This window comes from Psammomys obesus, unplaced genomic scaffold (assembly GCF_907164565.1).
Source record: "Psammomys obesus unplaced genomic scaffold, mPsaObe1.curated_primary_1811, whole genome shotgun sequence".
Lineage (NCBI taxonomy): Eukaryota > Metazoa > Chordata > Mammalia > Rodentia > Muridae > Psammomys > Psammomys obesus.
The window spans coordinates 1079592-1094415 of record NW_026591497.1 but is presented as its reverse complement, the minus strand read 5'-3'; the positions used below and the strand labels follow the sequence as shown (position 1 = coordinate 1094415).

Here is a 14824-nt window from a genome sequence, read left to right as displayed (position 1 = left end):
CTTGGTGTTTTCAAATCTTCTATCTTTATAGCAAGGAACCTTTTTAAATTTGAATGTACATTCCAATTTGAGACCCTCTCAGGTACAGTGACAACAGCAGTAGACAGGATGGTTTATGAGAAGGCTTATGAAGAAAGGAGGAGTGGGATTTGGTGAGTGTGTGTATACATGTGCATGTGTGAGTGGGGTTGCATACATGAACTTGCAGAGGAAGCCTTAGGCGGTACTGATGCTGAGAGATGATTTGGGTTGTGGGTGTCAGTACCAGTGCTTCCGAGGAGAAGCGTCCCAACAACAGTGGTGCAGAGAGTATGCCTAGAGAAGCAGTCTTCTGAAAAGGCATAGGATGGGCCTGCTGTGCAGCTGGACCTTGTCTGCTTTTAAAAGCTTGGTGAATGCTTCAGTCACTGACCTGAGTTGATCCCTGGAACTCCCGTACAGGAGAAAGGAAGAACCAAATCTGCAAAGCTACCCTCTACCTCCACACTTCCCACATTTCTCTTTATCTCTCCTCATCCTTCCATGCACATGTACATAATACAGTAAGATATTGTTTTTAATTTTTTAAAAACAAAAAGATTATTATGACAAAAGAGAGTTACGGATTACTTAAGGTGGTTCTGTTTGGTAAGCAAAACAAATACCTAATCTAGAGGACAGAGGGAAGGAACTAGGAGCCAAGGTTTAATCACTCTCGGCTACTACTCTGTACAGTACCTCAGGGCCTCATCTGGACCTCCTCTGCTGGTTTTTCCCAGAGAAGGGTTGTGATACAGATGTTGAGCCCTGGGCCCCAGAGCAGTGGCTCTCTCTCCTATTTTGGTCAGTGTACCCAGAATTTTGGGTGTAGCAATTCATTCCCTACCAGATAACATTATAAGGGATTGAAAACAGGAAAGTGTTTCTGTAATCTCTCTGCCCAGTTGTATCCATTATTGACATAGGAAAACATTTCCCCTAGACCTGTATGCTTGTAATGTGACTGAATGTCTATTATGTTGGTAGGTGCATACACACATGCTTTTCTGAGCTCATTTCTGAGTTGTAGTTTTTCCTTTCTGCCTGAGGCTGTTTTCTCTGCCTGGATTGGTTCTGGCTGGTCCCTGTGTGCCCATAGCTTCCATTCCCAAGGGGCATAGACCATGCATAACCCTCCCACCTGCTTAAGGAAAACATATGCTGTAATGCTCTTTTGGGGAAGAGTTCTTCCATGGACTTTTGAACATTTCTGGAAGTAGATATAATAGAACCCCCCCCCCCCCCCCCCCGATTCCTTTGAGAGGTGACAACATATGGCCAGTGTGCTTTCATGTGCACTTTCTATTCCCTTTTGGGCTATTTTAACTTATACTCAGGGTGCCATGTGATTTTAGTGTGAGTGCTGGTCTCTAAAGATAGGATTCCCTGCCCCAGTACTTCAAAACCATGTTGCCATGGTGTTGTGGGATGGCTTGCTGGCAGTTGAGATGGAGCCCTGGGCTGACATCAGGCCAGGGAGCAAAAGGTCTCTCCAGCGCTTGGTTCTTTTCTGCTTGTTTTTGTTGGAGGCTGGGTCTAACAATACAGCTTTGGTTGTCCAGGAATTCACTCTGTAGACCATGAACTCGCAGAGGTCTGCCTGCCTGCCTTTGAGTGTTGGGACTTTTAAAGGCATACACCACCATCCCACTATCTTGGTTCTTTTGAAGTTACATCAACGGTTGAAAATACCGCAAGCTTATGTCATTTGAACCAGCTCAGAGTTTGAAGGACAGCAGACAGGCTGTTCTTTAGACTAGTCCTCTTTGATTTCAGTTGATGGTGTTCCTGGGAGCAGGAGGTGGACAGTTCAGTTGAGCAGCTGAGAGAACTGTGAAGAGAAAATATGCAAATCTCTGCTCTTTTCAACTTCAGAATACCTACTCCTGTATGTACCAGGAGCTGGAGAGCCACCTCAGTGGTTGGGAGTGGTTGCTGAAGTTTCAACTCCAGCTCTGATCTTTCTGACCTCTGTGTGTGCACAGATATGCACCTACATACATGTAATCACAAACACACATGAGTGAATGAATCTAAAGTCAGGGAACCTGCTAATGTTTGTTAATTGCACATTTGCTAATAAAAGGAAGAAGTTGTCTGATTTGGTAGATATACCTCACCTATCTGTGAGGTTTAGAGCCCAGGTGTTTGCTTTGGTGGCCTAACAGTTGATGTGTCACCATTTCCGCCTGCAAAGGTGAAACCATGTGGCTACTGAGGCAGTGAATTGGCTGCTGTGTCATTGGAAGGTGAACAGTGACATGGGATACTGCTATTCTAAAGACCCTGAGGAATTCAGATGAGAACCAGGCCTGTGTGGGAAAGAGAGAGAGAGAGAGAGAGAGAGAGAGAGAGAGAGAGAGAGAGACCTTTCTGTCTGGGTTGTAGTGAAACATTGGTGCTGCAGCTAGAAGGCACCTTTCAGGTGTGTGGGGTACTGGTCTTGCCTGTCTTAAAGTCTCTGCCGACTTCCACTTTGAAGGATGTGGTTTGTTGCTAGAGGAAAAGCCTCATGTCTTTTGGCTGACACAGGAAGGTTAGAAATGGGATTTAGCTGGGAATGGAGCTCAGAGGTACAGCACTTGCCTGGCATGCACAGTCCTGGACTCTATCCCAAGGAGAGAGAAAAATGAATCAGATTTTCCTCAACAGTAGCTGATGTTCATGGTTCTCTGTGGTATAGACTCTTCTTCTTAAGAACAGAAAGGCATTTTCATTTTCATTTGTACACACCATGAACAAGTAGATTTCCAAGTGTTTGAACTAGCTTTAAACATTAAGGGTTTTTTGTTGTTGTTTTTTTGTTTTTTCCTTTTAAGACTTATTTTAAAGTTGAGTCTCAGGAGGTTGTGCATGCAGGTGCCTTGAGGCAAGAAGAGGGTGTCAGATCTGGAGCTGGAGCTGTAGGTGCTGGGAATTGAACTCTGGTCTTCTGGAAGAACACTACAGAGTCTTAACCTCTGAGCCATCTCTACAGCCCCAGGACTTTTTTGTCTCTGTGATACATTATGTGCATTTTCTCTTTTTAAAAGTAATTATTTTATGTATATGAGTGTTTGCCTATGTATATATGCCACTTGGCACTTCTGGTGCTTATGGAGGTCAAAAGACAGCATCAGATCACTGGAATTAGAGGAACTTATAGTTGTGAACCACCATGTGTGTTAGTATTTATTTTAAAATGATACCACGTACACACCAGGTAATATGAAAGAGATTTATTGGATGGAGGTGGAGAGATAGAGAGGAAAAGGAGAGAGAGACATAGTGGGGTCCCCAGGAAAGAAAGCGAGGCAGAGAGAGCAAGAGAGGAGAGTAAGAGCGGAAGGTGAGAGAGAGACAGTGGCAGGTTGGTCCTTTCATAGCTTGTGCATGCACAGCTGAACTGTGCCTGCCACATACCTGGTGGACGACATATGATGACATCATAGGTTACTAGGCAACCCAGAAGCAGGCTGCCTATATACTGACAGTGTGGGTGCTGGAAAATGAACATGGGTCCTCTGTAAGAGCAGCAAGTGCCCTTAACTACAGAGCTATCTTTAATCCCTACCACCTACTGTAAAAGTAACGTAGGCCTAGTCCTGGAAGTTTCTAGCCTCCATACAATCTAATCTAGGCCCAGAATGTTTTCAGCCTCTGAGACTTACTGCTGAATAAGCTCACCCATTCTTGTTCTTTCTGAGCTCTGGCTGGCTGGTTCTGGCCAGCTATTCTGGCTTAAACTCCTCTCCAAGATGACTGAGTCAGTCTGGCTTCTCTGTTTCTTACTGAATTGCTCTGCTAGGCCTCAGACTAACTCTAGCAATCTGTTTTAATCTTCTGGGTGGCTCCTCATTCTCTGGCTCATTTTGTCTTCACCTGTATCTCCTTATTCTCTTATTCACCCTCCCTCCATAAAACTCTTCTAGTAAAAACTGCCTCTGAATTCCACAAACTGAACTGCTGCGAACTCAGCTCAACTGCACTGCCTCACAACTCACTCAACAGAACTGCCTGAACAGAACTGACTAGGAGATTTGCTTGCTCTGTCTGGGATTAAAGGCGTGTCTGTATTCCAGCCAGATCTCTTGCCAGAGCAGCCATGTTTTTTCCAAGGCAGGTTTTCTCTTGTAGCCATGGCTGTCCTGGGGTCAAACTCACAAAGATCTGCCTGCCTCTGCCTCTTGAGTGCTAGGATTAAAGGCATGCCCCATCAACTCCCAGCTAGTGAGCCCTACACCCTTTCTGAGACAAGTTCTCACTATTGGGGCCCTGACAGACCTAGAACTCTGAGGTCTGTCTGCTTCTAATTTCTGAATGCTGTGTTTAAGGTAGTGTAGCACCACAACCAGTTTAGCCTAGCATTCCACCCACCTTTTTGAGACAAGGTCTCATTCTGTAGCCCAGGCCATCTCAGATTTGTGTGCTTTTCCTACCCTAGCTGCCTGAATGCCTGTATTGCAGGTGTGAGCCATCATTCTTGCTAATTATTGTTTAATGACAGTATCTCAGTCTCTAGTCCAGGGGGACCTGGAACTCACTGTGTGTGCCAGACTGGCCTAAAACTAGAGGTGTGCTGCTAGTCAGACACCTGAGGTGATAAGGGTGAGCAGCCATTCTCAGTTTTTATTATTTGGTGTTTCCCCTCACAAGTAACTTTGCATTTGTCATTGTTAAAAATCTGGATTTTAAACAGAGCTTTTTTCCTTTTTGGTTTTTCGAGACATGATTTCTCTTTGTAGCCTTGGTTATCCTGGAACTCACTCTGTAGACCAGGCTGGCCTGGAACTCACAGAGATCCACCTGCTTCTGCCTCCCTGAGTGCTGGGATTAAAGGTGTCTGCCACCAATGCCTGGTTTTTCAACAGATTCTTTTTTATTTTTATTAATTTTTTTTAAGATTTATTTTATGAAATGCTCAACATTATTAGCCATCAGGGAAATGCGAATCAAAACGACCCTGAGATTTCACTTTACACCCATCACAATGGCAAAGATGAAAAACTCAAGTGACAACACATGCTGGAGAGGTTGTGGAGAAAGAGGAACCCTCCTCCACTGCTGCTGGGAATGTAAACTTGTACAACCACTCTGGAAATCAATCTGGCGCTTTCTCAGACAACTAGGAATAGTGCTTCCTCAAGATCCAGCCATACCACTCCTAGGCATATATCCAAAAGAGGCTCAAATACACAATAAGGACATTTGCTCAACCATGTTTGTAGCAGCCTTATTTGTAATAGCCAGATGCTGGAAACAGCCCAGATACCCCTCAACTGAAGAATGGATGCAGAAATTGTGGTTCATCTACACAATGGAGTATTACTCTGCAATGAAAAATAAGGAAATAATGAAATTTGCAGGTAAATGGTGGGACCTGGAAAGGATCATCCTGAGTGAGCTGTCCCAGAAGCAGAAGGACACACACGGTATAAACTCACTTATTTGGACATATAATATAGGATAAACCTACTAAAATCTGTACATAGAGAGAAACTGATCTAGAGGGAGGACTCTGACTAGAATGCTCAATCTGCATCCCGAATGGCAAAGAGGATGGACATCAGAAGAAGGCAGGAAACAGCCTAGGGGCCTGCTGGGGAGGGCCTCTAGGGGGCTCTGCCCTGTGGACTGTCGGGGCGGATGCTGATTCCATGCTGAGTGCATGGAATTTTATGTAAGAAGTGGGAAATAGTAGGATCTGGAGAGGACGGGAACCCCACAAGGAGAGCAACAGAACCAGAAAATTTGAACACAGGGGTCTTCCCAGAGACTCATACCCCAACCAAGTACCAGGCATGGAGATGGCCTAGGGCCCCTGCGCAGATGTGGTCCATGGCAGTTTAGTGTCTAAGTGGGTTACATGGTGATGGGAGGAGGGACTGCTTTCTGGCATAGTCTGGTTGGCCTGCTCTTTGATCACCTCCCCCTGAGGGGAGGGCAGCTTTACCAGGCCACGGAGGATGACAGTGCGGCCACTCCTGCCACTCCTGATGTGATCTGGTGGACTGGGATCGGAGGGAAGGGGAGGAGGGCCTTCCTTATTGGTGGACTTGGGGAGGGGCATGTGTGAGGGGAGGTGGGACTGGGAGGGGAGGAGGGAGGGGCTTATGGGGGATGCAGGGTGGATAAAGTGTAATTAATAAAAAAATATACACATAAAAAAAGTTCTATAGTATATCAACAGGTAATAAACACTGCAAAGTGAGAGGGAAAAAAAAGATTTATTTTATTTACTATTTATGCAGTATTCTGCCTCCATGTATGCCTGCGTGCCAGAAGAGAGCACCTGACCTCGTTATAGATGGTTGTGAGCCACCATGTGGTTGCTGGGAATTGAACTCAGGGCTTTTGGAAGAACAGCCAGTGCTCTTAACCTCTGAGCCATCTCTCCAGCCCTCAACAGATTCTTCAGACTAGTAATTTTTATCTATCAGTTCATTCAATTCCAGCCCCAACTCTTCACCAGCAGCTTTCCCAGAACTGCCCCCTACAATGGTGGGTTTGTTACCCAGCTCAAACTTCTGCTGTGGCAGCATTTTCTTTTAGTATTACTTTTCTAATGAAAACATCTGAAGAGGAGAAATAGACTGACAAGCCTTTTCTGTCTTTCCCAATTTTGGGAATCAACTTATTAATCACTTCTTTCAAATCATGTATCTGCACCTCTCAGGTCATGATTTCTATCTTCTCCCAGCTATGGTGAAAGAAGATCTTTCATGGAAGATCTTAAATATCTGGTTATTGACTTTTTTTTTTTTTTAAACCAGCATAGAAGAGATAAAACAAATAACCATCTCTTCTTTTCACAGCAACATGAGCTTCATCATGGTCTCTATAAATCATGGAGTACATTTCGTCTTGGTTAAGATCTCTGTTGAGGAACTTAGACAGTTTTGTCCTGAACATCCTTGAATTTTCTAAATGCAACTATGTTGAAATGTAGACCAGCAAGGCTCACTTTAAACATACGACCTTTGAGGTCATCAGATGCAATTTTGCTTCCTTGAGTCCTGTGACTACTGTTTTCCAGTGTTTCTAATATTGAACATTGCTGGAGCTTTCACATCATGCCAGATTCTTCTTAGGTCCCTTTTTGCTGCCTACCTTTTAGCCATTTTGTCAGATGCTTGCTCTTGCTAATTGATTGCTGTGGTGCTGCTCAGAGAGCGCCAGAAGTGTGGAAGTACAGCTTTCTGGAGAGCTTAGGTGAACAGGTGTCTAATCATTGCTCTATTGCTGTGAAGAGACACCATGCCCTCAGCAACTTTTCAAGGACGTCATTATATTGGGGCTGGCTTAACAGTTTTAGAGGTTTAGTTCATTCTTACCATGGCAGGGAGCATGGTGGCATACAGGCTGCAGGTCTATATCGTGTGTCTTCCTCTGTCAGGGCTCCATGTCTTATTTCTTGAGACAGTCTCTTTATTGACTGGAGGCCAGCAAGGCCCCAGGATCTGCCTCTGTGCAGGTCCAGCTCTTGGGTTACAGATGAGTGCTGCTGTACCTGGCTGTGTACATGGCATGGCGCCGAAATGCAGGTTGTTATCTGTGTGCAGCAAGCACTTTACCGAGTGAGCCATCTCCCCAGTCCCTTGCTTTTTTGTTTGTTTGTTGTTTTTCGAGACCAGGTTTCTCTGGTTAGCCTTGGCTGTCCTGGACTTGCTTTGTAGACCAGGCTGGCTTTGAACTCACAGAGATCTGCCCGCCCCTGCCTCCCTGAGAGTGCGATTAAACTAGCGAGTTAACTGTGGGCTTTATGCTACTGGGTTCTCGGTCACAGTTATATACCCCTCTCCTTTCCCCCTGGGACCTATAGATGTGATAAGGATAGGCATCAGAGGCTTTTCCAAAGAGTAAGTCCCAAGTGGTCTCTGTAGGATTAGTTACTGTCAAGAGGCAATGCATGGGACATCAAGGACAACTTTCCTTTTCTCTTTTTACAGATGATGGTAAAGGTGACAAACATGTTCTTGAATGTTTCTCTCCCTGTGACAAGCCTACAAAAACATTTGTCATTTGGATACTGTAACTCTTCTTCACTTGTCTTATAGTACTTTATTATTAGTGGGTTGAGTTTTAAACATTCAAGGTGAGGGGTCTCCCTGCAGTCTATGGCCTTCTAGGTGGGTGAACAAACTGTATATGCAGGTAGGGACTTTCCAGGAGGCCACTTAGATAAGAAGGTGTGAGCAGAAAGTGGAGGCAGGAGGATCAGAACTTCAGCTACAGTGAGTTCAAAGCTAGCCTGGACTACGTGAACCCTGTTTCAAAACCAAAACAAACAAACAAACAAAAAACCCTAACAAAAACCAAGGCCAAGTAATTCCAGCACTCAAATTGAAAGACAGAAGGATCTTTAAGTTCAAGGCCAGCCTGGTCTACATAGCAAGTTCTGTTATAGTCAGCATTACATAGAGACCCTGTCTCAAAAAAACAAAAAGACCACAAAAAAAATCCAAAACAACAACAAAAAACCCCAACAAAACAAAACAAAAACAAAAGCACATACACAAATAAACCTTTTAAAAATGGGAGAAGCCTCCTGTTTTTTAAGCTCAGAATGGGTGAGTTCTGACATTCAAAGGAGAGAGAAATCTTTCTGTGTTAGATGTCTACAAGAGAGCAGAGGGGCGGGTATTCTTCTCCTTCAATAGTGTGAAAGAAGGTAGGCCAAAGAAGTTGCCTGGCACAGCCTGTGGTGGGGGACGGTGGTGAAGGAAGTGTGGTCAGAGGGTTCCAATTAAGGGAGTCCTTGGATGATAACCCGCCCTAAAATTAGGGAGTGGAAGAAAGGATCAGGAGGAATGAAGGAAGAACTGTAGGAAAGACTGGTCTGTGTTTATTAGCACAGCCATGAGAGCCCTTTGCTGGAGTGGTGGAGTGATTCACTGTTGAGGGAACCCCAGACAAGTCAGAGTCCAAAGGGGACAGCTCCGCCTGAAGGAGCTGCAGGCACTCGCCAGGACCTCATCTGGAAAGACATTAATATTCCTGCGTGCTGGAAGTATTAGAGGGTGCCGCCTCATTGCACAGTTAGGTAGCCCTGGCTGCTGTGGAGCTATAGAAATCTGGCTGGCCTCACACTCACAGAGATCCCCCGCCACTGCTTCTCAGAGAGCTGGGATTAAAGCAGTCGTTCTCAGCCGTCCTGATGCTGTGACCTTTTACAGTTAATGGTTGTGGTGACCCCCCAACCATAAAGTTATTTTTGCTACTTCATAACTATAATTTTGGTACTGTTATGAATCATAATGTAAGTATCTGCTATGCAACTCCTGTGAAAGGTTCAGTTGACCCCCGAAAGGGTTTCAACCTACTGGTTGAGAACTGCTGGAATAAAGGCTTGTGCTACCATGCCCAGCCCAGCAGGGTTTCTTAATGTTTCACTGTTGCTTAGGTAGTACCAGGCAGTGCCTTTCAAATGTACCATGTTCCAAGGGCAGCTGTGGAAGTCAGGACACCTTCCAATCCTTCTTATGAAGGGAATTGTAGTCCTGTAATGATTGATCAGTCACCAGCAGGCGCCATTCTAAACCAGACACCAAGGCAGCTGTGGCAAGGAGAGCTGGATGGTGCAAAGAAGGGGGACTAGTGCCGTCCCCAAGGGAAACAGGAGTGGCTAGATGTGTCAAAGTGCTTGGAAAGCATTCTGGAGTGGGGTGGGGGTGGCAAAGCCTCACTCTGAGTGATCTGAAGGGGCCAGAAAGCAGCAGGTCTACTCCAGGGTATGCTAGGCCTGATCACAGCCTCTGACAGTTAATGCCTGCAGTCTTAGAGTAAGGGAGGACCTGAATCTAAGTAAGTCTGAATTGGGGGCCACACCCAAGACTTGAAGGGGAAGGTGCTTGTCGGGGACAAAGTGCAAGGTAAAGGAAGGCTAAGTACTTGCCTGCTTTCCATTCTTGTGAACTTTGCTTTATGGAGAGTGATTTTCAGGCTAGAAATCAGAGTAGAAACATTTTCAAAATATGCTTTGCAAGATGAAAAACAGCAGTCAGGGCATTTGGGTGTGTTAAATATGAAGAGACTGAGCGCAGGCCCTGTGAATGGAAGGTGGGATTTGCAGAGCCTGGTATTGCCCTCCCTACACAGCTCACAGCAGACCTGGCTTCTCACAATTGAGGCTGTGTCCTGTTTGTGTATATGGTGTGTATATGGGCCCCCACCCCAGTGTATCCAAACTTGTGAGGATTATCTTTGGCTTCTAGTTAGATTGATACTCCTCAAACTCTGGGTCTTTAGCAGTTGATAGCCCATAGTAACATTACTCTCTTGGTCTCTTGGAAGGGTAGAGCTCACCCTTTGGCCATGTCCCCTGGCATCTGGTTACGAAGAAGAAAGTTGAAGTAATAAAATTGATGCTATAAAGAATTTAGCTGAAGCTAGTGGTGGTGGCACACGCCTTTAATCCCAACACTCTGGAGACAGAAGCAGGTGGATTTTTTAGTTTGAAATCAGCCTGGTCTACAGAGTTCCAGGACAGCCAGGGCTACACTGAGAAACTCTATCTTAAAGAGAGGGAGAGGGAAGAGAGGGGAGTGAGGGGGGAAGGGAGAGAGAGGAAGGAAGGGAGGGAGGGAGGGAAAGAAAGAAGGAAGGAAAAGAATTTAGCTGAGGAATGCTGCCTCTCTGAGAGAGTTTCTGCTAATGTTTGTTCTCCAAGATTGACCTCTGATTTACAACAGGCCTGTAGGCCCATCCTCACATCAAAAAACAGGCTTTTAAAGGGGAGTTCAAGGGGGAGCAGAGGGTTTCAACCACTATTAAGTGGTTGTTGTTGATCGCCATTAAGTCCCTTGTGCGCTTTTTCAGAAGAAGCATCATTTGCCAAGTTTCCTGCTGTAATTTTATCCTTGGGTAACAGCTATGAAAAGAACAGCACTGATGTACTCAAGAAAGAATTCAGGGACTGGAGAGATGGCTCAGAGGTTAAGAACACTGACTGTTCTTCCAAAGGTCCTTAGTTCAATTCCCAGCAATCACTGGGTGGCTCACAACCATCTTTAATGAGATCTGGTGCCCTCTTCTGGTGTGCAGATGTACATGCAGGCATATACTTAAATTAAAAAAGAAAAAAGAATTCTGGCAGAATCATTTCAATGTAAATATTCCATCTGTCCAAGTGGCAGACTTGCAGCTTCCTCGCTCTGTTTAAATTGTTCAGAGTGTACATGGAACCTGAGGGAGATATAAGTATGACAGCATATGTGGAATGTATAAGACTAAGGCCTATAGAAGCACATAAACATTTCTGTTCCCTTTTGTGCTGGTTCCTTTTTGGGCACTAGCTAGAACCTTTCACTTTTCTTTTGTTAATCTTTAAATAGTCAGAGTGATTTCTCACTGGGAAGGCATATTAATTCAGTATCACTGGAACACTTTGCCTATGGGTCACCCAAGCGCATTTCTTTGTCCAGGTCACTGATTGTGGTTTGTTGTCCTACTGTCCCAGAGCTGTGGCAGTGTGCTGTGTCCTGGGTCTGTCTGTTGACTGCATAAAGCCACTTGGTGTAGCGAAGGCTACACTGTGTCAACTGGTTCTAGTGAAGGTGCCTGGCAGCAGCTTGGGAGGACCCTCTTCGAAGTCTGGCTTGGCCTTTGGTGATGACACAGAGCCCCTCTTCTGTGCCTACATGAGTGTTTTGGCTGTGCAGTTCATCTGCAAGTACTTGACTTGATGCCCTGGAATTGGTAGACTGTTCTGCAACCTCTAAATTCTTAACTTCCATTCACGGCTGTTTACCTCTCAGGCCCTTTTTGAACCTGCTGTAAAGCAGGAAGAGAACAGGTAGGACTTTTGGGACACAGGTGAGGAATGCTTCTGAACACAGGTCTGCTTCATCTCAGTGAATTTATCACCTACCGGGTGGTGTTTCCAGTCCCAGTGTGGAAGCCTCAGTACTTGTGTGCTGGGTTTCCAGTGGCCTGCCTCCTGATATGTCTGCTCCTATGTGTCCTGTAGGCTGGTTCTTGGTACTAGTCTACTTCATTATTATGGTGTCTCTTGTGGCTCCAGGGACCTTTTCTTATGTCTGCTCCTCACCTAGATGCCTTGCAAGCAGGCACCTCCTGCTGCCAGAGCCAGAGCCAGAGAGCTTCAGGAAGTAGATAGAAAGGAGAGGCCAGAGCATCAATATGCTGTTAATGAAGGATCTAGCAATGTGATATTTTACATTTAATTTGATTTATTACTTATTATGGGATAGAGAGGATATGAATGTGCTATACCATGCATGTGGGGGTCAGAGGACAACTTGATGGTGCCAATTCTTCCACCTTTATGTGGATTCTAGGAGTAACTAGATTGAGTTGGTTTGTGTTTTGGAGGTCAGAATGCTTTTGAGTACCAATTGGACTGGACTTTTATCTTACTTTGAGTCGAAGCCCAGAGCCCACAACCTGCTGATTAGTGTACCAGCAAGCCTGGAAGAAGACAGGCTGTGAGCAGACCAGAGTAGCCAGTATTTCAGGCCTCAGTTTAACATGCTTTTTTCCAGCAGACACATATCTGTTCTTTCCTTTTAGAAAATATTTTCTTATATTCTTTTATGTGTATGAGTGTTTTGTCTGCATGAATGTAAGTGTACCACATGCAGTGTCCTCGAAGGGCAGAAAATGTTAAATTTTCTGGAATTGGAGGTGATTGTGAGCCACCATGTAGGTTCTGGGAATCAAAGATCTCTGAAAGAGCATCAAGTGCTCTTAACCACTGAACCATCTCTCCAGCCCCCATTCAAAGTGGTACATGCTTTTGGAGCTCTGTTTGGCCTATGTACAAGCTCTTTCCCCCATAGTGTGAAGTAGAACCTTCACTGGTCTTTTGTTTGTTTGTTTTGTCTTTCTAAACAGGGTTTCTCTGTGTAGCCCTGGCTGTCCTGGGCTCACTTTGTAGACCACACTGGCCTCAAACTCAGAGACCCGTCTGCCTCTGCCTCCCCTGTTTCTGGGATTGCTGGCATGTGACACCATGCCTAGCTTAGGATAGTCCTCTTTATATCTCTGTATAAAATATGTTTTAAAGCTGGGTGCAGTGGCGCACGGGATCTCTGAGTTTGAGGTCAGCCTGGTCTACAAAGCAAGTCCAGGACAGCCAAGGCTACACAGAGAAACCCTGTCTCAGGGGGGAAAACATGTTTTAGATGTTCTGTTTTTTTTACATAGTGTGAACTGTCTCCTATTGTTCTCATTAGTTAGAAGTTGGAAAGTTGGCCACAGTCTCTTTGGCCTTGTTAGGAAAACATGACTTGCCCCGTCTCAGGGGGAATGAGATATGACATCTGAGGACTGTTCATTTTACAGGTGAAGACTCTAGAACTGCAGTCCCGCTACACTCAGAGATAGAGTTGGATAGGGGCTCAGATCATTCGGGGCCTCAATGACCACCCACTACACTCAGAGGTAGAGTTGGATAGGGGCTCAGATCATTCAGATCATTCGGGGCCTCAATGACCACCCACCAGTCTAATTAATGATTAACTCAGCAGTGGCCTATGCCTTTGATCTTAGCACTGAGTTCCAGTCCAGGACAGCCAAAGCTACGCCCAGGGGCTTCTCTTTTCTTATGGTACTCACCTTTCCTGTTCACTCCTCTCATGGCCCTGCCCTTTTACTCTAATGTTCAGCTCAGGCTACTGCCACTATTTTGCCGAGTGCCTCTCCCTTCATTCCTCCCCAGGACGTCAAGGGCAGCACCAGTTTACCAGGCGTAGACTTGGTGGTGTATGTAAACATCTCTTCTTTTGTATTTCAGTGAGGATGCCATGAGGAAAGCTGGTGTGGCCCACAGTAAATCTAGCAAGGATATGGAGAGCCACGTGTTCCTGAAGGCCAAGACCCGGGTAAGAGCCTGCTGGCCGGAGTCCCCAGCAGAGCAGTTCCAAGAGGGGAGTTGCTGATACTGAGACCCTTCTACCTGGATCCTGGAGAGGGCGAGTGCTTGCTCAATGTTCTCAGATCCAGCTGGCTTCACCACAGCACTGTGGAACCTCCCATGTGTCCATGGAAAAGGCAAGACTCCTAGATGGGCACTGAGGTTACAGGCCATGCCTCGTTACCTCATTGCTGACCCTGTCACATGTATGTAGTTGACTTCGTGATTCCCACAGGGAGCTCCTTGGATCCCCTTGCTCCTTGGAAGAGATGCTGGCTTTGTGCCCTGATGCAAGGGTCCAGAGTTGTCTTTGATTTCTCTATACAGAGAGCTAGGCAGTGCTTAGAAACGTTGAGGCTGGGGGGCTGGAGAGATGGCTTAGTGGTTAAGAGCACTGCCTGCTCTTTCAGAGGTCCTGAGTTGAATTCCAAACAACCACATATGTCTCACAACCATCTATAATGTCATCTGATGCCCTCTCCTGGCATGAGGTGTACATGCAGATAGAGCGCTCGTATGCATATGAATGAATGAATGAATGAATGAATGAATGAATGAATGAATGAATGAAGAGTTGAGGCTGGAACTTCCCAGGTGGAAGAAGAATTTCCAAGTTGGTACAGTATCGCGGCCTTTAGGAGACCTTCTCCCACTGTATGTGTTCTCAGGAATAGAGATGGAGACTAGAAGTGAAACAAGGGGCTGGAAAGAGGCTCAGCAATTACAGGACCATACTGTTCTTGAAGAAAACTCAGGTTCAGTTCCCAGACCTTTGTAGGTGGTTCACAACAGCCTGAAACGCCAGCTCCATGAGATCTTCTGGCCTCCACAGATGACTTGCACGTACATGCATCACCCTACTTCAACCTTCACTCCTGCACACACACAATTTCAGTTTAAAGCTGGCTGTGGTGGTGCATGCTTTTTATCTTAGCACATAGGAGGCAGAGG

General features: G+C 45.6%; 1 protein-coding gene and 1 pseudogene across 4 annotated transcripts in view; one reads left to right on the top strand and one right to left on the bottom strand.

The window, feature by feature from the left end:
• The window catches only part of Med15 (mediator complex subunit 15), a 58680-nt gene that overhangs the window by 9427 nt on the left and 34429 nt on the right, over window positions 1–14824 (top strand). For all 4 annotated transcript variants that reach the window (XM_055610219.1, XM_055610218.1, XM_055610217.1 and 1 more), the window contains exon 2: window positions 13754–13841. In XM_055610219.1, coding sequence (XP_055466194.1) covers window positions 13754–13841 — 88 coding nt within the window. The remainder of the gene's footprint in view (window positions 1–13753; window positions 13842–14824) is intronic.
• Window positions 6417–10313, bottom strand: LOC129679232 (40S ribosomal protein S3a-like; annotated as a pseudogene).